The 22834-nt window shown below is 40.4% G+C and overlaps 2 protein-coding genes across 5 annotated transcripts in view; one reads left to right on the top strand and one right to left on the bottom strand.

The window, feature by feature from the left end:
- The window catches only part of LOC117401385 (regulator of nonsense transcripts 1), a 32395-nt gene extending 28392 nt beyond the window's left edge, over window positions 1-4003 (top strand). For all 4 annotated transcript variants that reach the window (XM_059015162.1, XM_059015161.1, XM_059015160.1 and 1 more), the window contains exon 24: window positions 1593-4003. The gene's annotated coding sequence lies outside the window, so the exon portion shown is untranslated. The remainder of the gene's footprint in view (window positions 1-1592) is intronic.
- A 1132-nt stretch (window positions 4004-5135) lies between these two features.
- LOC117428906 (probable ATP-dependent RNA helicase DDX49) lies at window positions 5136-20860 on the bottom strand. Its single transcript, XM_059015163.1, has 13 exons — window positions 20604-20860; window positions 18576-18699; window positions 18142-18227; window positions 15632-15753; window positions 14584-14771; window positions 13157-13297; window positions 11265-11340; window positions 9905-9981; window positions 9160-9257; window positions 9007-9081; window positions 8358-8446; window positions 7591-7662; window positions 5136-6238 (listed from the first exon to the last, which is right to left on the bottom strand). The coding sequence occupies exons 1-13, from the start codon at window positions 20716-20718 to the stop codon at window positions 6062-6064; spliced, it is 1440 nt and encodes a 479-aa protein (XP_058871146.1). The 5' UTR covers window positions 20719-20860; the 3' UTR covers window positions 5136-6061.
- Between the last annotated feature and the right edge of the window lie 1974 nt (window positions 20861-22834).

Raw genomic sequence — 22834 nt, 5'->3', positions numbered from 1 at the left:
GGTAGTGTTAGCTTTGCGCCACACATAGCGCTTTGAGTTTTGGCCAAAAAGCTCTATTTTGGTCTCATCTGACCACAAAACTTTCCCACATCGCAGCTGGGTCACTCTCATGCTTTCTGGCAAACTCCAGATGTGCTTTCAGATGGTACTTTTTGAGTAACAGCTTCTTTCTTGCCACCCTCCCATACAGGCCAGTGCTATGCAGAGCTCTTGATATGGTTGACTGGTGCACCATTACTCCTCTCCCAGCCACTGAAGTAGAGCTCCTTCAAAGTGATTGTTGGCCTCTCTGTGGCTTCTCTCACAAGTCTCCTTCTTGTTTGAGTTTTGAGGGACGGCCTTTTCTTGGCAGTGCCTGGGTAGTGTGATGCTGCTTCCACTTCCTGATTATTGATCCTACTGTGCTCACTGGGATATCCAAACACTTGGATATTATTTTGTACCCTTTCCCTAATCTATGCATTTGTATTACTTTATCTCTAACTTCTGTAGAATGCTCTTTGGTCTTCATTTTCCTTCAGATTCACAGCCTGACCAATGATCCTTCAACAGTGGGGTTTTTATCCAGAAAATGTGACAGCAACTTTAATGATTCACAGGTAGAGGCCAATGGTAAGGTAATTGTGTCCTCATTAGGGCAATTTCTTTCATCGGTGTAAACTGGGAGCTTCCACAGCACAGGGGTTGAATACTTAAGCAAGCAAGATATTTAAGTTTTTTTATTTTTCTTAAAAATATTTCCCAACATAAAACCAATGTCACCTTACAATAATTGATTTTGAGTTTCAGTGTTTTAAAATAAAATATCAAACAGAACGAAATTTCAATGTACCATTTGTAATTCAGTAATATGAGAGAATTGGTCAGGGGTCTGAATACTTTAGCAAGGCACTGTGTATATATATATATATATGCTAAGCAGTAAATTTAGGTTTAACCCTTTGCGGTCCTACATTACAATTTTCCCTTTCTGGTCCGATGTCGGACTCTGGGGGGGGGGGGAAGGGTCGGATCTGAGCAATACACAATACCCTGGCACCACAGAGATAACACGGCTATAAACAAACAAGATAGCTGCTTCCACATCCAGCGCTCAAAGAATATCACAGACATTTGCAGAGCTTTTTGAGATGTTCTAGTAATAAAATAACGACTTGGATCGCATTATTGAGGAGTTTGGTGATAAAACAAGTGATCAGGAGATGATTTATCAGTATGCACGACTATGAAGAGGTATATGAAAAATACAACACAAGGGGTGGGGCGGGGCTGGAGATGCAGTACTGAGTGTCCTATTGATATGCAGTGCCTTTTAAACCTTTTAAAATACTTTTAAACAGCGTGTGTAAAATAAACTGCGCGTTTGAAAATAAATTGGACCTGAAGCGCTGAATAAATGGACCACTAAGGGTTAAACATTTATTCGGCCGTCATCATTTGTGGAATAACTACAGCACTCCATGAACATGCACCTGAAATGAATCGATGCTGGAATCTAGATCATCGTGTCAGCTCTGTACCTGTGATTGTATCCATAACCCTAGGATTGTATCCTTTATTTCTGTGTATGACGTTTCAATTTTGTTTTCCAGGTTGTGGGAAGAAGAGCTAAGCTTGAGATGAGCTTAGTTCATCAGCATTTTAATCTGGGAAATAAAAAAAAACAAAAAAGGATACCTGTTTTCCACTGCTACAACTGAAGCACCACTGTGTGAAAGCAACAGGAGAGAGAAACCAACCAATCACGAGAGAGAGGAGAAAGACGGACGGATGGACGGACAGACAGAAAAGGAGAGCGAGAGAAAGACCACTGCTAGCACACTGAGACACGGAGAAGGAAAGGAGGAAACACTGGGTGCGTGGTAGCGCCTGTCGCGGAAGGCAGGGGACCTGGTCTTCAATCCTAAACAAAGTTCCTCCCTGTGAATCAAGCTCCCCCAAGAATGACTGATTGTCTGAGGACCTTACTCTACTGGCAGAGTGAGAGAGAGGGAAGGGCCTCAAGCAATTGATAAGCTCATTCTGAAATTTGCGTTCTTACATGGAGCAGGGGGAGTGCTTGAAGCACTCAAAGAAAATTTTTACCTCAAAGTTGATCTGTTTACACAAGGCATCACTTTCAGTCGACACCGTACTGAAAAATGTGGCAGCAAAACCAACTTTAAAAGCAGGAGAAATACATATCTTATCTTGTATTCCATAACAACTACGCAGTAAAAAAATCCCTGGGTTCAACTTTGAGTTGCAAAGTTTTCTGTTTTAAGTCTGATGAGAAATTCTTGATCTACATGCTTTTGAAGCATTTGAATTTCACCTGCTTTCTAAATCAGGTCTTTCATAAGGTGGTTTACTAAGTATGAGGTTAATGCACTGGATTTATAATGAGGTTTGTCTCTTGAGATCTTAGCGGTGAACCTGAAAGATCTATAGTCGTGAGACAATTTCCAAAGTCAAACTTTCTTCTTGTAGAAAACCAGCATTGAAGAGAACTAACTTGGTGTAATTTGAAGTTGCAGCAACGGCTTATTGATCTTCTTAATGAAGGAAAGCAGTAAATAATAGTAACATGTGGCCTTTGCGCTGCCAATGGAGGAGGGGTTTCAATGTTTTAAATGCTCTGTACGCTTTAATCGGCTACTGTCCGAACTCTGAAAAGGGGATTGATTTTTTTAAAACAATGCCTTCGGCTGTAAGGATAAACCTGCTTTCAGTGTCTCCCTGGAACACAAGGAGCAGTTGATAGGGAGCTCATGCATACTGAAGGACTCATACAGCTTAAGATAAAGCAGGTAAATGAGGATTCAGTAGAAAAATAAATTAAGTAAGGAAGGTGGCTGAATGTAGTTTAAACCCAATAAAGAATAGATGCCATGTGTGCATACCTTTTTATCTTGCAAGGAAATTTGAAAGTATTTCCAGAAGTGGACACAAAAATATATAGCAGACCACAGGGCTGATGCACAAACCATTACAGTGCAAAATGGTGGCATATTGGAAGCACGAAACTGAAATCTTTTAACATATAGGAAGAACAATTATGAATGTTCGTGTTCACAGTCCTCAACAAGTGGAAAGTGTACATTTCATTTTATTTGACACATTGTACTTTCAGCAGTAAAGTTTTAAGATGGCGTTCCCATAATTTCCTAAAATGAGTGACATTTCAGTTTAGATACAAATAAAGGGTTATTAAATTAACAGCCTTCATGTAGAACTTATGGAGAGCACGTTATGCAAGTGTATACAGCACCATCAAATAACAGAAGTAACCCTACTCCAGTTTAACAATAAATAAATTAAAAACCATTTTTAATATCAAGGACTATTGGAATAATCACAGGTAGTTTCCGAATAAGAGGGAGGAGTTATCAGCTGGTGCCTATTCCTGTACTGTTTTTTATGGAAATGTTTTCAGATGAAGATAAAATAATTAAGATAGGTAACTCAAACGGCACCAGTCGATCCTACACCTAACTCCTACTCTACACAACTTTTTAAAGCTACGAGTAACCCCAGGTTAAACTGAGGAGTTGCCCTTCATTTTTCTTTTTCGCCTGGTTAATTTTGTTGTGTGCTAATTACATTCAGAAGGACAGACAGACGCAAGCCACCTTCCTTCTGTAAAATGAGTTGCCATAATTAAAAATATGGACTTGCCGAAGGGCTTTTCTTTCATTAATTGCGGTTTTTGTTTTGCTTTTTGGTTGTTGATCTAGGCTGTATTCTGCCTGTTTTGTAGAAGTAGAGGCTTTCACCCTTTGTGAAATGTGATGGCGTGATGTAACCCCCTCCCCTTTTCACTGGTTGGAATGATTGCTTCTTTGTGCTGTTATTTTATTAACATTTTTTGTTTTTGTAGCAGCAAGTGATTCCGTTTTATTATCCATGGAGATCGATGCATGTACTGCGTCTGATTATTAAATGGAAAGTTGTTTTTGATTTTTGTCCAAGTTGTTTTAAATGTCTTTAATAAACTATCCTAAGTAGCTTCTGCAATACAGAAGATGTGTCTTTATTTGTCAATGTGTTGGTTTCCTTGTTTCTTGGGAGATTTTTATCCAGCATTTATGTATATCTTACCAAGTAAGATCTTGCATAAATCAAGTAAAACTATTATCTGTGGTCATTGTAAAGGTTCAGTGTGTCATAGTTTAATTAGTATTATTTATTTATATATGTCAGATGGGCTTCAGTGAGTTACAGGAAAATAATTAGAGGGTTTCTGTGACCCTTGTAATGCTAATATTAAAGAAGACGAGGTCCAGCAGTACAGGTGTTTTTTTTTTTTTTAAATGTAGTGTTTCAGTGCTGTACAGACGTTCTGTGTCGTTATCCGTTTCTCGGAAATATGAATGTACCAGCTTTACTTTTTTTTTTTTTTTTTTTTTTATAAACGTATTCTCATTTTGTTGCTCTTTAATGAACATTTCTTTACTGTGGCTGTTGTCGAGTGATTGGAAACGAGACATTTTGTGTTTGAATTGAAAGTGATGGTCTCGGAGTCGAATGGGTCAAAGTTCAAGTACGTTTTCCTCTAGAGGAATTATCACTTTTTGACGGCACTACTGTGGTATTATGCCTTTTGGGGCGTACTATCAAAACTATCAATCCTATTCTTACTTCGTGTTCATATTAATTTGTGCCTCTTTTTCTGTTTAGATATACAATATAATAACAGCAAAAGGCATCAATGTGAAATAATTTATTTACAGTTTGGTAAAGAACGTAGAGTCTTAACATAAGAAAGGTTACAAACAAGAGGTAATTTGGCCCATCTTGCTCGTTTGGTTGTTAGTAACTTATTTATCCCAGAATCTCATCAAGCAGCTTCTTGAAGGATCCTAGGGTGTCGGCTTCAACAACATTACTGGTATTTTGGTATATGTGTTAACTGTTTTGATGATTGTGATAATAGTACAGGTAAATTTATGATAGCAATTGAGAGAAACTCTGATCTGCTTAGTGGTTTTAAGTTCTAACCAGTGCTTTTAAGTGGTTAGGCAACAATGCTTGTTCCTCTCATTAACAGATGTGGTCTTTGTCCAAGCAGTGGAACCCTATTTAGAAATGAGTGCATAGAAAGCATCAACACCATGGAGAAGATAAGAAAACTGTTCTGCAAAAGAATGAAAACACAATTTTATCATTATATATCATTTTATTTTGAGAGAAACATTTTCTTCCAAACCATGAAAAAACAAATCTGCATTAACATTCTTTTTTTTTTTTTTAAATGTATGATGCTGTGGTTTTCACAGAAAGAGTCAAACTGGTGAAACTGTTTGTCGCTGTGAAACTGAGGCGTGAAAGTGTAACCTGGGAAGTGCCTTTATGCCCTTTGACACAAAGAACCAACCCCACGAAACCTGTTTCAAATAAGAAGGCCATTACAGAGCTTGCTGACAGATGGACAGTTAAAGGCCTATTCCACTCAGCAAGGGGCACTTGTTTTGTTATGGCATGATCTAAACAGCTGCTTTTAACCCCATTTCTACCATGGAAATATTTACTTAAATACACAAAAGCAGGAAGGAAACCCAATGGAAAACAAAGTGTGTGCAATACACTGGAAGCTGTCAACGTATTACTGGATTACAGACTTCAATAAGTTCATTTCAGAAGTTACTGATAGATATAAAGCATTTCGTGTTAAAATCACTACTGCAATTCCAGGACCTTACAGGGTTTTACACTGGACAAACCAGCCTCTTCTCTTCAGCCTGAACTTGTGTACACGCTTGAGATAAAGAATCCAATTTAAAATAGGCTGACTGAACTCTGCACAAAATCAGATCTTCAGTAAATGCAGGGGTCACAGCAACTAGATTATCAGACATGACAAAATATTAACAAACAGCATTTTAGTCACTATTGCAGGATCTTTTGGTGTAAACTGAACAATAAATGACCCACCAAGTCATTCTGTAGAATGTCCCAATGCCTGTTAAAGGGTACTATAAGAAATGGATCTTTAATGGACTGGAATTTTTAGTTGCTGGTTTAATGTTGTCAATCTGGACCCAAAGCAGACCCGATCCATGTGGAAAAGTTCCCCAGTCCCTCATGGCTTCTCCTTTGCCTCTTGTTTCTGTTGCCTGCGTTTTTTCTTCAGCAGTTTCTTCTTCAGCAGAATGTCTTTCTGTCTCTGCAGATTCTCCTGTATCTTCTCCTTGAATTTTCTCTTCTGTTTATGGATTTTCTCCAGTTCAGCTTTCCTTTTCTCTTCCAGGTCTGGGTCCTACAGGGTTCAGAGGGATTGATAATGTTAGGATTGCCATCAGTCTGTTCTAGTTCAAAAGACTGTAAAAACTACGGCATGTTAAAAATCAAACACACCTTTCTGAAAATGAAATGTCCGTGGGTTATAGTGTTTTTCCACAAAGTAGTTTTATTAAGCAAAATGAGGTGAATCTGAAATCGTGGATATAGTTTTTTTTCTCCAATACATTTTTTAAATCACAAGCTGTCTGACTGAATGGAAGATCATGCCACAGTATTCGACTGTCCAGGACCGTGAACATCTTTATATTTATTTGGCATGGATACAAAATCTGGAACCAGTTTTGTTTTCAGGTAATTTCAAACTTGTGTTGGATTAAGTGCATTGAAAGCTCAGCATACCCAGACCTGCTTTCAGACTCGTACTAGAAAACTCATTTTCACCAGCGACGACGCAGCAGCTCAAAGACCTCAAGGGGGTCATTCTTGAACAGACTTTAAAGTTAAAGCTTGAGTGTAGGAAAAGAGAGCTGCACTTCTACAACCTTCAGTTAGATGATCAATGTGAGAGCTTCCCCCCACAGCTCTGCAAGCACACCTGAATCTCCCCATTAGTGCTAAGTGCCTCTCAAGCAGAATTGTGCCGAACAGCTGAGAAACATGATAAACTACTTGGAATCAGACCACTACACAACACTGGCCCTCAGCTTTATTACAAAGACTAGCTCAACCAAAGGATCTGCAGAGTTAGGCTTCCTTCAGTATATTTTCTTTTCCGATGCTGGTAAACAAGATGGCATTGTCTCACCAGTGTTTGATTTTAAGGCTTGTCCATTTCCCATATGGTAATCACTGCCATTTATTGATTGAATATCGTTCATTGAAATCAGTTTAAAAGTGCCCGTCACCTTGAGCAATGCAAGCTATGTGGTTATACATTAAGTGCTACGTATACTGTAGCATACTACTGTATATTTGCATATTAATAATTCTGTTTATAGGTACCATAAGTATATATAGATATTTTTGTTTTGTGTTGCGGACAATCAGTCTTGTTGGGGACAGCCACTGATCTGCCTTTCACTCATCTGTGGGACAATCAGAAACAAACCCTGAAAGCTTGCCAGTTATTACACACCCCTGCTGTATTGAATGATCAGTTATTACACACCCCTGCTGTATTGAATGATCAGTTATTACACACCCCTGCTGTATTGAATGATCAGTTATTACACACCCCTGCTGTATTGAATGATCAGTTATTACACACCCCTGCTGTATTGAATGACCAGTTATTTCACACCCCTGCTGTATTGAATGATCAGTTATTACACACCCCTGCTGTATCGAATGATCAGTTATTATACCCACTTTTCCTTCCAGAATCATTTGCTTTCTTTTGTTGATTTCCTTCTTCTCATCAAAGTCCGACGATTCCAGTTTCTAAAAAATAAATATAAAAAGCTTCAATGTTCATTATATATATATATAAATAATTAAATAAATAAATTAGAGGTTGGCACGGGTACCCGTCGGGTTTTATATTACCCGACGCTACCCGGGTCTCTTTTTACTATCCGGGTTTCAATTTATTAATTCAAGAATTTAAAGAAAAAGTAGAATAACAATGAGGTTGTAAGCGCGGGTTTCTGGCCGGCGTAATAAAGACGTTAAAACAAGCTTTTGCATTAAGTCTTTTCTTAACTGACAGGATATCAATGTTTTACAGAAAACAATAATACACAGCAAGCGAGCGTTCAGCACTTACAATCTCACACCGAGGACAGCGAGCGCTCAGCACTTACAATCTCACACCGAGGACAGCGAGCGCTCAGCACTTACAATCTCACACCGAGGACAGCGAGCTCTCAGCACTTACAATCTCACACCGAGGACAGCGAGCTCTCAGCACTTACAATCTCACACCGAGGACAGCGAGCGCTCAGCACTTACAATCTCACACCGAGGACAGCGAGCGCTCAGCACTTACAATCACACACCGAGGACAGCGAGCTCTCAGCACTTACAATCTCACACCGAGGACAGCGAGCGCTCAGCACTTACAATCTCACACCGAGGACAGCGAGCGCTCAGCACTTACAATCTCACACTGAGGACAGCGAGCGCTCAGCACTTACAATCTCACATTCTCTCCTCGTCACGTTCACCTGGGTCAGGATCTTCAGCACCTCACTCTCCGCCACGGAGAATTCCTTCAGCTTGGCTTCTAAACACACAAGAAAATACCCTTCCTTGATTAAAAACATTTTGGAAGCATTTGCATAAACTATCCTGCAACGGGTATTGAAAACAGAGGCATTCATTACCTGTTTTACTCATTATCTTGGTGCCCTGACTCACTAATCTGAAGTACCAGTATTGTGCCTTTTTTTTGTGCACACACACAGACTTACCTACTACCTCTATCAGGTATTGACCCTGTGTTTTATGGTACAGGTTACTGTGAGGTGGGCACAAAGACAGGCCTTTAATCTCCAGCTCTCCTGAATTCTGGATAATACACAGTCTCAATATTTGATGTTCTTACTCAAATTCTAATGACAAATAAAAAATATAAAATGTGTGTTTCTTGGGTCCTTTGTGGATAAAGCTGGCTGTGCAACTTGATAACCTTTTCCTGCTGTGTATAAAATGAAAATAAGATAACAAAATAAAGCTTGTTTGACAAGGCAACAAAAACAAGTGACTACTTACTGTCTTGAATGATACACTACTTACTGTTCAGAATGATACACTGCGCAGTGTCTTGAATGACACACTACTTACTGTTTTGCTCTTCAATGGCGTGAACAAGGTGAATATCGTACTGGGTCACCAGTGTAATGGAAACACCGTGTCGCCCTGAAGAGAGGAAACAGAGACGCACGTTATTCGTGAAGCTGTGCTCCTGTGCGAGGCGTTCTCATCGAGTTCACGTACCTGCGCGGGCCGTCCTGCCGACGCGGTGCACGTAGATTTTGGGCAGGCCAGGGGTGTTGTGATTGATCACAACCTGAACAGTGGGGATGTCCAAACCCCTGGTGGAAAATGAGGAGAAAAACAAACAGAAAACGTCAGGAGCTGCTCTACTTCCCTATTAAAACCTCCTCCAGTGCATTCATAAAATCATGAATGAATGCATGTGCATTTCTCCATATATCCAGAGAAGCACTTCTCCAATTGTCATGAAACATGGTGTAAGAACAGGTATTGAGAGGATAGCATCGATCAGGAGGACCGTTTATCTAACTGATTGAACATTTCTTATTCTATACTATTCTGTACACACTGGTGACACATGTCATGTTCATCATGAGAGCTCTAATTCAGAATTGAGAGTTGTGCAGAGCAGTGCTGAGTCCCTGCAATGTTGTACAGCAAGCTGCCCAGAGCCACTCTCCACTCAGCAGCCTGAGAGCTAGTGAAGGGGAGGATGGATAGAGCAGTGCTGAGCCCCTGCAATGCTGTACAGCAAGCTGCCCAGAGCCACTCTCCACTCAGCAGCCTGAGAGCTAGTGAAGGGGAGGATGGATAGAGCAGTGCTGAGTCCCTGCAATGTTGTACAGCAAGCTGCCCAGAGCCACTCTCCACTCAGCAGCCTGAGAGCTAGTGAAGGGGAGACATGGAATCTGTAACCCGCAGCTGGGTTTTGTCCGTATGCGGGGGTTGGGGAGGGGTTTCTTACCTGGCAGCTACATCAGTTGCAATGAGGATCTTGAAAATGCTGGACTTGAATTTCGCCAGAGCTGCAAATCTCTGTTTCTGAAGTAACATAAAAATGTGTCATTTTAGTACAGCTATAACAAATGTAAAATGGATACAAAAACATGAGATTTCAAAAATAATGGTTTGCTGCAGTTCACAGTGAGTTGTAGTAATGTTGATAATAATACAATGCATGTTTACTATATATATATATATATATATATATATACACAGTAGTCACATGTTCTAGGCAATATTTTCTTCACTTTCTCTTCTCCACTCCATGTTTACTTGATAAAGGGACACGTGGTTTTGAAGCTTGTATATTTTAAACCTATGAAATCTTTTTTTTCTCTCTCTCTACACATACACAGTCGCAGACAAAAGTATTGGCACCCTACACTTAATATAAGACAATTCAAGAAAACATGTTCAATACTAGCATTTAGTGAGCATTCGCCACTAATTAATATAGCAAAGACCAAAATACACAATTTCTGGTACTTTAACAAATAATATTTAAAAGAAATCTGGAATACCAAAATCCACAATCAGAGCAATAATCAAGAAGTACCACAAAGGAAATTCAACTGAAGCGCTTGAAAAAGAGGACGGCCAAAGAAAATGATGGGTACAGCAGGTAGGAGAATCATCCGACAGCTATCCACGATAAACAGCCAAGGACTTCAAGAAAAATTCAGAAGCATCAGGCATAATCGTGCACGAAGGAACTGCACAAGGCATCTGAACACAGAAGAGTTGCACGCATGCAGACCTCGCTGCACCTGAACACAGAAGAGTTGCACACACGCAGACCTCGCTGCAAACTTTTAAAGGAAATTCTTAAAACAAGCCATCTGAAATTTGCCAAGAAATATGAACAGGAAACAAGCATTTTTTCTGGTCCAACAACTTTTCTCCAAAAATGGGCTACAGTAAAAAAAGGGAAAGCCTTCAATGAAGAAAACCTCGTACCTACCGTTAAACCTTGCAGGTGGTGTGATCATGATATGGGGGTGTTTCAGCAGTTCAGAGACTGGAGACATTCATGTGATTGAAGATCGGATGAATGCAGCCATGTATCAAATCATTCTACACAGTACAATGATTCCATCTGCTCGAAGGCTGATTGGCAGATTTTTTTTAGTCTATTTCAGGGTATCTACATAATACTTAAAAGTTGCTAAAAATAAACACCAAAAAACAGAAGCACTAATTATGGTATAATAAGCATAGGGTGCCAATACTTTTGTATGTGACTGTATATATGTTAAGATATGTGTAAAATAAAATACCTCAAATTAACACTTTCCCAGAAGTGTTTCCCCTTCATGGCCTACCTGTTTCATCATGGAGTGGAGAGCCACAGACGGGAAGCTGAATTCTCGAAGCATCATGTTCAGGATTTGACAATTTCTAAAAACAAAACAAACACACACACAGTTCAGCCTGGCTGCACAATGTGTTCCAGCAGTGCTAGTGGAGAGAGCGCACGCACGCACACACGCGCCTGGCTGCACGCTCCGTTATAGCAGTGCTAGTGGAGAGAGCGCACGCACGCACGCACGCACGCACGCACGCACGCACACACGCGCCTGGCTGCACACTCCGTTATAGCAGTGCTAGTGGAGAGCACGCACGCACGCACGCACGCGCCTGGCTGCACGCTCCGTTATAGCAGTGCTAGTGGAGAGCGCACACACACACACACACACACACACACGCACGCACGCGCACACACACACACACACACACGCCTGGCTGGACACTCCGTTATAGCAGTGCTAGTGGAGAGCGCGCACACACACACACACACACGCACCTGGCTGCACACTCCGTTATAGCAGTGCTAGAGGACAGCAGTTCTGCTCCGTTATCATACAGAACGTGTGCTGTCCACCTTCCACACTGTCACTGCAGAGTACATTATTAACAGACAAACCCTTTAACGTCACTCTGTTACACTTATTATCACACTGAAATGTCCCAGCCACAATATGATGGGAGTCGCTGGCTACACTTACAACAAAAACAGCCGTATCACACTCTAGTGCTATTACTCCTGAAATCTACTTCACCCTCTCCTTTTTTATAAGGGTTACAACAAACTTCCAATGGGGGGGGTCACTGTAATTAAACGTACATTGTATTTAGATTGATGTTACAGAAACGCTCCAATTTTACTTACCTAATCGTGGCCATACATCACCTCTGCTTTTTATTTTTATTTCTGAGATCGGTAAAATGTAATTATTTGTAAAATGTTTCCATTAATAGTAATTCAATCTCATTAGCACAAGAGATTTGTTACTGTGCTGTGCTAAAGCTGTGCCATTAGGCTATCGCTTTTAATTCCACTCTGCAATGCAATCATCAGCATCAACAGCTTCCCTGTAAAATGAATTTCAACTTAAAAAAAAATATGTCTGCTAAAATGTAGAATCTAAAAGATTCTTAACTCCATATTATTATGAATTAGTCATTTCGCAGACTCTTTCATCCAACGCGACTTACAGAGACTAGGGGGTGAAATATGCATCACAACTGCTGCTGCAGAGTCACTTCCAATTTACATCTCATCTGATGGACGGAGCACAAGGAGGTTAAGTGCCTTGCTCAGGGTCACACACACACACAGCGAGTCAGTGGCTGAGCTGGGATTGAACCGGGAACCTCCTGGTAACAACAAGAACCTTTCTTTAACTGGCCCTTGTGTTATTTTTTCTAAAGTTGTGTGATAAATTTCTTAACATGAGATTTGCAGCCAGATTACAGGAGATAAGGAAGTGTATTACTGTCTCGTGCATCAATCTCCTGATCATTTCAATAATATACTTCAAATCATTTTTAATGGTAATTTATTTGAAGCTGGTATTTATGGAACGCTCCTTGCAGACACTTCAATGCTACACTTCCGATCAACTTCATAAAGTCACATGAAGGAATCAGATCAACACTGAAAACACGTCAGCCACAGGAAAGGCAGCGTGGGTCTCAAACGCAAGCCAATGCAGGAAGAAGACATATATTTCTGGAGAAATATATATCTGACAATAAAGCACTCCGACAGAGTCACTGAAACATTGAGAATTCCTGCAAGGACTCTCAGAAGAGACTTTCACAGGACAATGTGAGATGTACGAGGTCATGGCAACACATATTACATACGATTTACCAGAATGATTTGGTTAGCTACGTGTTCTTTAAGTACTGTATGAACAGAGATACCTACTTGCAAGTGCTGGTGAAGATCATGATAGACCAGTCTTCATGTTCGGTCTGAAATTTCTGAATCAAACGCACGAGGTAAGCGTCTTTCACTTTCTCAGCAACAAGAATGTACCTCTGGTCCAGTTCATCAACCGTGCGCACCCTGAGAGAGAGAGACAGAGAGAGAGTGAGAGAGAGAACAAAACAGGAAAATGTCTCCAATCATCTGTATTGGATCAGTGCTCAACTAACAACCCTTGAATTAGACCAAACTAAAGTATTGATTATTAAAGCCAACATAGACAATATTTTCAGAGTTACAGATAAAATAACACACACACACACACACTCACTCTTCTATGATTTAATATTATTTTCTGGGGCGTGTTTAATGTCTTGTATAAGAGAGTAACTTATTTTAAATTCCTTTACTGTTTTATGGTGTTTGCAATCATTAAGAGGTTGCTACAATATTCAATTTCTTTCCTCTAAATCTGGTTTTATTGTTATTCATTTAGTAGATGCTTTTATCCATAGCGACTTACAAAGCTTTTACCTGTCTTTGAGCTGCTTTGAGCTTTCCTGGAGAATCCTAAGTGCAGGGACAGCAGCCTTCTTCATTCCATTCACATCATGTGACAATGATACCTTTCAACGGTGCTGCCAGCCCCGCCCGCTCTCTACCATGTGAGCTGTGCTGCCAGCCCCGCCCGCCCGCTCTCTCCCATGTGAGCTGTGCTGCCAGCCCCACCCGCCCGCTCTCTACCATGTGAGCTGTGCTGCCAGCCCCGCCCGCTCTCTACCATGTGAGCTGTGCTGCCAGCCCCTCCCGCCCGCTCTCTACCATGTGAGCTGTGCTGCCAGCCTACGTGAATGGAATGAGGAAGGCTCACAGTCCCGACACTTAGGATTCCTGCAGTTCAAAGCCTGGCGAAGGCAGATTTAGAGATACAGGATAACTCCATACTGGAGCAACAGTGACTGTATCTATCAAAATAATTCCATACATGATTACCTCCATGTCCAGCGCTGAAAGAAACACATGATAAACATTTATTTTTAAAAACATGATATCTGGTACTACTCTAGGTTAAATAAATCTCTGTTTGCAAGCCTTGCTGTCTTGCACTTCCTGGGTCATTTCACCTGGAGAGAGAAATTGTCCCCACCCCTTTAGGGCTGCCTTTCCTGCTAGTAACCAATCAGCTGTTTCCCTGAATGAATGATGGAAGAAAGTGCAGAGCTGAAATTAATCACGAAATGTGAGTGGAACAGATACCGGGCAAGCAAACTGAGAACTGTGTTACTTAGTGTAGGGCCAAATAGAATGCTTTCAATGAAAACACATTGCTTGTGAAACTTTACATGCGAGACCAATATGGTGAATGGCAGTGCACACTAGGTCAGTTATATGAGAGTATTGTGTGTGGCTGTATCGTGGATGCTCACTCAGACTGAGACTCCCAGTAGAAGGGCTTGTTCAGGGCTATGCTCTTCAGCTCCTGCAGGGTGTCTGTTAAGGTGGCACTGAACAGCAAAGTCTGTCTTTTAGCAGGAACAGCTCCCAGGATCACCTCCAAGTCTTTGGTGAAATCTGTACAGCCTTGTTCTAGGAGTCTGTCAGCTTCATCCAGAACCTGGGAGGAAGGGTAAACTGTTAGGAGATTCAGCAAGCCCAATGCACTCTCAATGTATTACCTAGTGTGCAGACGCAGCAAGCCCAATGCATTCTCAATGTATTACCTAGTGTGCAGACGCAGCAAGCCCAATGCATTCTCAATGTATCACCTAGTGTGCAGATGCAGCAAGCCCAATGCATTCTCAGTGTACCACCAAGTGTGCAGACGCAGCAAGCCCTATGCATTCTCAATGTATTACCTAGTGTGCAGACGCAGCAAGCCCAATGCATTCTCAATGTATCACCTAGTGTGCAGACGCAGCAAGCCCAATGCATTCTCAAAGTATTACCTAGTGTGCAGACGCAGCAAGCCCAATGCATTCTCAATGTATTACCTAGTGTGCAGACGCTGCAAGCCCAATGCATTCTCAGTGTATCACCTAGTGTGCAGACGCAGCAAGCCCAATGCATTCTCAATGTATTACCTAGTGTGCAGACGCAGCAAGCCCAATGCATTCTCAATGTATTACCTAGTGTGCAGACGCAGCAAGCCCAATGCATTCTCAATTCCCAAGACTTTTAGATTTTAAAGACTTTAATCATGTCTGCCTAATTCTTCTCTGTTCTAGGCTAAATGGATTCAGTTCTGTACAGCTGACCTGGTCTCTTATGGTACAAGAGTGCCTTCTCCGGAGCACTCCGAGGCAAACCCGAGTGGTTGTGTCACCCGAAGAGCAAAACAAATCTACTAAAAGGTACAGGTGATCTTAAATACTAGATTTTGTATAATGTGTCGTATTAAGGGAAATAAGGGATTTGGCTAGCTTCCCCTCTGGTGTTTGGTGTAGGGGAATGACAAGAAGCCTGACTAGTTTATACCAGGAAGCGGAGTTTTCTCATGTTGAAGGTGTTGGAACTTCTGATATGGTCTGCCAGTCTCCCAGGGGTTGCTATGACAACGTGAGGCTTTTTGGAGAGTTCCAGGGCCTGTGCTACCATATCTGAAAAGAAAACACAAAAACAGAGTCACCCTGTTACAGAGGCACACACGCATCAGGAAAAATTATTCCAAGTATTATTTTTTGTTTTATTATTAAAGATCTCTCCAAATGTAAACAATGTTTTGCACAATGAAAGATAACGTCTGAATACTACCACAAAATAAACTATGAAGCTAGTGTGCGAAGTCAAGTTATTTCCACCTGTGTGACCATGTGACTGGCTTTGTCAGGGCCTTTTGCACCACTATACAGTAAAACCTGTCCAATCTGGCGTTGCTTGTGACTGGAAATGTGTGCCGGTTTAGACAGTGTGCTGGATCACATGTTAAAATCTAATATTGTACCTAAAAAAGGTCAAATGACAGCACCATTTCAATGCTTTAAAATAATAATAATAATTACTATTATTACTGTACATACACAATATAATTAACACAATAATGCCTCAATGAAATCTGTACCTGTTATTCGCACGATCCTGTTTAAACCATTCCCACAGAAAGACGTTCACTTGATCCTATTGTACCTCCATGTGGCAGTCAGGTTTTCTACATGTTGCTTCAAATGCATCTTCTCAGAATGTCTCAAACGGTTTGCCTGAGCTCTTTTTATATTAGTTTTGGTAAACTCATCTTATCTAGCATGAACTACCATCGCTTCAGAGATCTCCTATCTCCTAGATATGGAAGAGGCACACATTATGTTGAATGTGTATTTGATTTTTAAATGCATTTTTGTAAACAATAAAACAGCTGAACTTCTCTTGCACTCTTTCCCATGCTGCACGTCCCGCTGAAGGAACATAGCTGGCACACTAGGGCTGGGTATGGGCTGTGTCTTCATGATACGATACCTATCACAATACAATATCTATCACGATACGATACCTATCACGATACAATATCTATCACAATACAAATATCTATCACGATACAATATCTATCACGATACAATATCTATCACGATACAATATCTATCACGATACAGTAAATTAAGCATGAAACAGAAGAATCACACAATCATCTCATGTGCTTGTGCAAGTGTTTGCAATAACACTGGTAAAGCACTTACGATCCAATAAGCTTCACGGCCTGTTCTGCTTTTGTTTCCTGTTTATTCTTGAAAATACATTTTTAAAACAAAATTACAAATCAGGGCTCCAGACAAAGTTTTTGTCTTAGGAGCCAATGGCTCCAGGCCAAACAAATTGGTTGCCAAATTCAATTGCTAGGTGCCACTTCAGGAGCAGGTTAGCTGCTACCATATTCAAGTGCTTAAAATACAACACCTTGCTCAGACACTAAAGTGATACTAAAACAGTAACTTCATGTCTGTACTCGTGTGTTCAGCTGAATGGTTCATCTCTGCAGCTGATGACTGCAATGAACTCAGCATGTTTATATCTTAAATATTTTTTATAACGTATATTTTGTATAACGTATTTCAAGTTGGCTTATTTTTCTGAACTTGTTCAGTATTTTAAGCTACATGTAATAAAATATAAAAGGAAAAATAAAGTTATGAATCTGATCAAAACGAGTCATATATACATGTACATGTGAGACGTACTTTCATTGCATCCCATTGTATTCTCTCACTCCGGTTATGTGCGTGACCTCACACCGAGTCGACTGTATTCACTTTAAAATGTTTGAATGTTTCATTTATTTTCTTTAGAGGCTTCACACACTGGCTTGCATTTGAGTACCACGCTGCTTTTCCTGTGACATGTGTTTCCCATGGCAACCGAATTCCTTCATGTGACTTTATGAAGCTGATTGGAAGTGTAGCATTATCTGCAAGTAGCTTTTGATAAATATTTTTCACTAACAGCTTCAAATTATTATTATTATTTGTTTCTTAGCAGACGCCCTTATCCAGGGCAACTTACAATTGTTACAAGATATCACATTATTTTTTACATACAATAACCCATTTATACAGTTGTGTTTTTTTTTGTTGTTGTTTTTTTTTACTGGAGCAATCTAGGTAAAGTACCTTGCTCAAGGGTACAGTAGCAGTGTCCCCACCTGGAATTGAACCCACAATGTTCTGGTTAAGAGTCCAGAGCCCTAACGAAAATGTGCATGCATTATGGTAAAATATGAGACCTACAAATGTCAGCACCATGTACTTTAATGCAGAACCATGCAATGCGTGTCATTTTGTGATGCTCTAACCTTTTGCCCTTTTAAAACAGTCAAAAAAGGGGTTTGGCTTTTGTTCATTTGACCCCACTGCTCAGAGCATTAGCCCTATAGAATAGATTATCTTCTCCTAGGCAATATATAATACAACTTTTAATAAGTAAACTGTCTCAATAGTGAACTGATATCTAGCTGAACATCGAATCTGTAGTTTACAGAGTTCACAGTGTAAGAGTCTTACTCATTCCTCCCACTACGACACAGTCCCTCAGTCCCAGTGGCCTTCCCAGTACTCGGAACTGCTCTCCAATCTGATACGCCAGCTCCCTGGAAACACAAACAACATTCATTTATTACCTATAATCTAGACTTGCTCCTTTTCAGGCTCACACAATGCAGTGATAAATCGCCTTTCAGAGTATCAGAACCACTTTGAGTAGGAGTCATTCCTGACTAGCTGGGTCTGATTGAGTGGGGCGGAGATACTGCCCCTCCCAGCACCCAGGGTTCCAGTGCCCTGGCATTGAGGAGCAAAGTGCCTGCAGCCTGCTGCACAATGACCAGGTTTCACAATGGATCAGCAAGATCTCAAGTCAGTTCAATAACACTGAAAAGGATCTGTAATCATAGTAAACCCAACACAATCTGCAGTGCATGATCTTTGAATATACTGACCTTGTGGGCGTAAGCACCAGACAGAATATCCCGTAGGGGTCCTCGGATAGTTTCTGCAGCACTGGCAGGACGAACGCAGCCGTCTTTCCACTGCCAGTTTTTGCACAGCCCATGCAGTCCCGACCTTACAAAAAACAGACAAAATGCACTGGGGTCACCAGCCTTGAAACAGAATGACTGGGAGGGACATTCATTTTCCCTTTTATTCCACTCACATCCCTTCTTACCAGACATTTCTGAATATCTCACTGTATCCCTGAATACAAATCTGCCATGCAGGTGTAATGGTTCCCCAGATGTTATCAATGCAGAATGACTGTGTGGCTCCACTGATCTTGAGTTTTGTTACAGTAATGGCAGTTGCCATTGCAGAACATGTTTGGGATAAATGAAACCAATGCTTTAGGTTTGTACCATGATGAAACCTGAAAACAATTAAAAGCCAAACATCACAACTTCAACAAAAGCTGACTTGATGGAAATGAATAATTCAGATTCACAATCATTCCACCACCTCCCTAAACAAATGCAGAGCTTGTCCACACACGGTTCAGGGGTGGAACATCCCCACGTGTATCATTATCACCTTCCCTTTCTTTGCCAATAACCACGTGGACAAAACCGTTCTAATTTCAGCTACACACAAGACATGTGCAGCATAACTTTTATATGGGAACTCAAAATGGAGCGAGGTAACCAGTGGTGTACCACAGGGATCAGTATTAGGTCCTCTGCTATTCCTAATCTACATTAATGATTTAGATTCTGGTATAGTAAGCAAACTTGTTAAACTTGCAGACGACACAAAAATAGGAGGAGTGGAAAACACTGTTGCAGCAGCAAAGGTCATTCAAAATGATCTAGACAGCATTCAGAACTGGGCAGACACATGGCAAATGACATTTAATAGAGAAAAGTGTAAAGTATTGCATGCAGGAAATAAAAATATGCATTATAAATATCATATGGGAGATACTGAAATTGAAGAAGGGAACTATGAAAAAGACCTAGGAGTTTATGTTGACTCAGAAATGTCTTCATCTAGACAATGTGGGGAAGCTATAAAAAAGGCCAACAAGATGCTTGGATATATTGTGAGAAGTGTTGAATTTAAATCAAGGGAAGTAATGTTAAAACTTTACAATGCATTAGTAAGACCTCACCTAGAATATTGTGTTCAGTTCTGGTCACCTTGTTACAAAAAGGATATTGCTGCTAATTGCTGATATTGCTAGAAAGAGTGCAAAGAAGAGTGACCAGAATTATCCCGGGTTTAAAAGTCATGTCGTATGCAGACAGGCTAAAAGAATTGAATCTATTCAGTCTTGAACAAAGAAGACTACGTGGTGATCTGATTCAAGCATTCAAAATCCTAAAAGGTATAGACAATGTCAACCCAGAGGACTTTTTTGACCTGAAAAAAGAAACAAGGACCATGGGTCACAAATGGAGATTAGATAAAGGGGCATTCAGAACAGAAAATAGGAGGCACTTTTTTACACAGAGAATTGTGAGGGTCTGGAACCAACTCCCCAGTAATGTTGTTGAAGCTGACACCCTGGGATCCTTCAAGAAGCTGCTTGATGAGATTCTGGGATCAATAAGCTACTAACAACCAAACGAGCAAGATGGGCTGAATGGCCTCCTCTCGTTTGTAAACTTTCTTATGTTCTTAAACAAGTGCGAGTAGTGTCCTGCGTTTTGAAGTCGGGAATTTCTCATTTCAAAGCTAGACCAACTTGATTTCATGTGATCTGTGTTGATTCAAATACAGTGCGATTAATCCTAACCCTTCACTCTTAGCTCAGCACGACTGCGTGATTACTGTCTCAGGTAACCGGAGGGGGGTAAGCATATTATTGGAATAGCCCCGCCTCACCCGATCACATGTACAGCAGTGTATAGTCGAGTTTAGAGGGTCTTGTCTGTATATTGATTTGTATGACGTTGTATTTACAAATTGATTCAATACATTAAATATTTTTAATATTCAGTATAGTTCAATATATAGCATTACTGTGTCCTTACCTTCTAATATCGCCGGCACACAGCTCTGCTGGACTGGAGTCGGTTTATTTATGCCCATCTGTCTGCACTGCTGTGACAGCCACTCCGACAGCCCCAGAGCTGAGAAATCCGACATCTTTATATCCAAGTTGTCAGGCTCCTAAAATATCGTTTACTGAGCGGAGTTATTTACCAGGACAGACAAGCTCTCGCTTTAACCCAAACTGTAAACGCGTGATGCTTACTCTAGCGTCGCATACATTATACACAGCAATACGTCATCATGTGGCTGCTCGCTGTGTGGGTGGGTGCTTTGTGGAATTGCAGGCCAGTGTTATTGTATATCGTTATCAGTAAGTTTGTCCCCAATTATTTTTATTTCTGTCTTTGCGACAATTCCTGACTAGTTTAAAACCTTGTTCTAGGGCGGCTAAGCAATAGTATTGGACAACAAACTATTTGGAATGATCTTTTTAATACTGTGTCGTCGAATGAGCCTGTGATGAAGGAATTAGTAAAGTACACAACATTTGCAAAATGTCCAAAGCTGTGAACGAACTGATGACGAATTAATTAAGTTAAAACGAATTAACTGCGTGGGGAGTCCAAAAATGGTGTTACACCGTTCAGTCTAACTACCGCGTCGCTGTGTTACACCGTTCAGTATCTCACGCGTAATCAATGCAGGGAGAACGTGGACAATAATATTTTAAATCAGATGTGGTGTTGTTGTACACAATCATATGTACTTTTTGTCAAGGTTGTGCCGAAGTGTATCATGTACACTCCATTTCTCTTATAAAAAAGCAGGTTGTTTGCAGTCCAGTTTGTGTACATTCCCACAGGTAGATTCAACCCTCCTTCAAAGAGCTTTTACTATCATCTTGCTTTGTTATGTTTTTTTTTTTTTTATTAAAAATATTTTTTAAAAGACATAATTTAAATGATTGACAGAATAATACCGTTTACAAAACAGGAAATCTTTACTTTTGTTTTTTAAGGGCTAGCAGTGGACCCTATATTTTTATTTATTTATTTATTTTTAAACAGTTCAGTCTACAGAACCTCACTCTGCAACAGCTTATCCAAGTGTGGAATGGGAAGAATAATATAATGTTGAATTCGTTTTTATTGAAAGGAAGAGCATGAGAAATGATTCAGAAGTTAATAAACAGGAATTACGGTGCAATATGTTTCGTTTGTTTGGTAAATTAAAACCTTCATGTTTTTTCTGGTGTGGTATTTGTGTACATAGCCACTAGATGGCAGCAAATGACAAGCAAATGTATAAAATAAACTCGCCAATAGTTCAATAGTGACAAAACCGTACTAACATTCCAGGCCTCTCTATATAAGAATATAAAATCACCTGTAATGAATTTTGCTGAAATACATATGAAATGGATGAACATATTTTAAATACATATTTTCAGTAAGCTTCAAATGTTATTTGAATTTCTTTTTTTATGGTTATGGAGTTGTGTTGTTCTAATATAAATTTTTTCTCTAAATCTGCCTTTAATGACCGCTAGAGATGTGCAGCTGTAATTCCTGTCCCCTCAGAAACTGATTTTGCACAGAGATGTTCCATTGACTATACAGTACTAATGTGTGGTCTGTGTGGTCCGGTGGTTAAAGAAAAGGGCTTGAAACCAGGAGGTCCCGGGTGCAAATCTCAGCTCACTCACTGACTCACTGGTGACCCTGAGCAAGTCATTTAACCTCCTTGTGCTCCGTCTTTCGGGTGAGACATTGTTGTAAGTGACTGCCGCTGGTGCATAGTTCACACACCTGTCTCTGTAAGTCGCTTGGATAAAGGCATCTGCTGAATAAACAAATAGTTGCAGATACTAACTGAGATTGCAAATCACAGTTGTACTCACCCTAGTGGTCATTAATTAAAAGTACAAATAAAAGGAGAGCAAACAGGTAAAACATTGGTCTTAAATATCCCAGTTATCTTAACTAATATATTCTTCTTGTTTAGATTCACTTTGTGTTTCAGTCACCACATCCTGGTTTAAATCCCAGAAGTTTAAAGCACCCCTGTGTCCTCAAAACGGTTCTTAACATGTTCACACAGAACAATGAGGTGTTTCTTACATCCACAAGGGGGCAGTGTTGCCAGGGGACAGGTTAATCGTTACACTCTGATGTACCTGCTGTACTGAGAGAGAAGACATTGTTGAGAGTCCTATAGAGGTCTCAGGAGAGCTTTATACTTTTGAATTGTTATCAGGATGTGACGACTG

The sequence above is a fragment of the Acipenser ruthenus genome, chromosome 49, assembly GCF_902713425.1.
Source record: "Acipenser ruthenus chromosome 49, fAciRut3.2 maternal haplotype, whole genome shotgun sequence".
Classification (NCBI taxonomy): Eukaryota; Metazoa; Chordata; class Actinopteri; order Acipenseriformes; family Acipenseridae; genus Acipenser; species Acipenser ruthenus.
Note: the sequence above shows the minus strand (reverse complement) of the source record. Positions and strands in the feature narration are given on the sequence as shown.

What these genes read in the sequence shown, in the direction of transcription:
- LOC117428906 (XM_059015163.1), bottom strand. Translation starts at nt 20,718, where the DNA reads ATGTCGGATTTCTCAGCTCTGGGGCTGTCGGAGTGGCTGTCACAGCAG. An exon ending in TCCACTCCATGATGAAACAG is followed by an intron (nt 9,982 to 11,264) that starts GTAGGCCATGAA and finishes ATGTTACTTCAG; the next exon opens with AAACAGAGATTTGCAGCTCT. An exon ending in CGAGGAGAGAATGTGAGATT is followed by an intron (nt 7,663 to 8,357) that starts GTAAGTGCTGAG and finishes TTTATTTTTTAG; the next exon opens with AAACTGGAATCGTCGGACTT.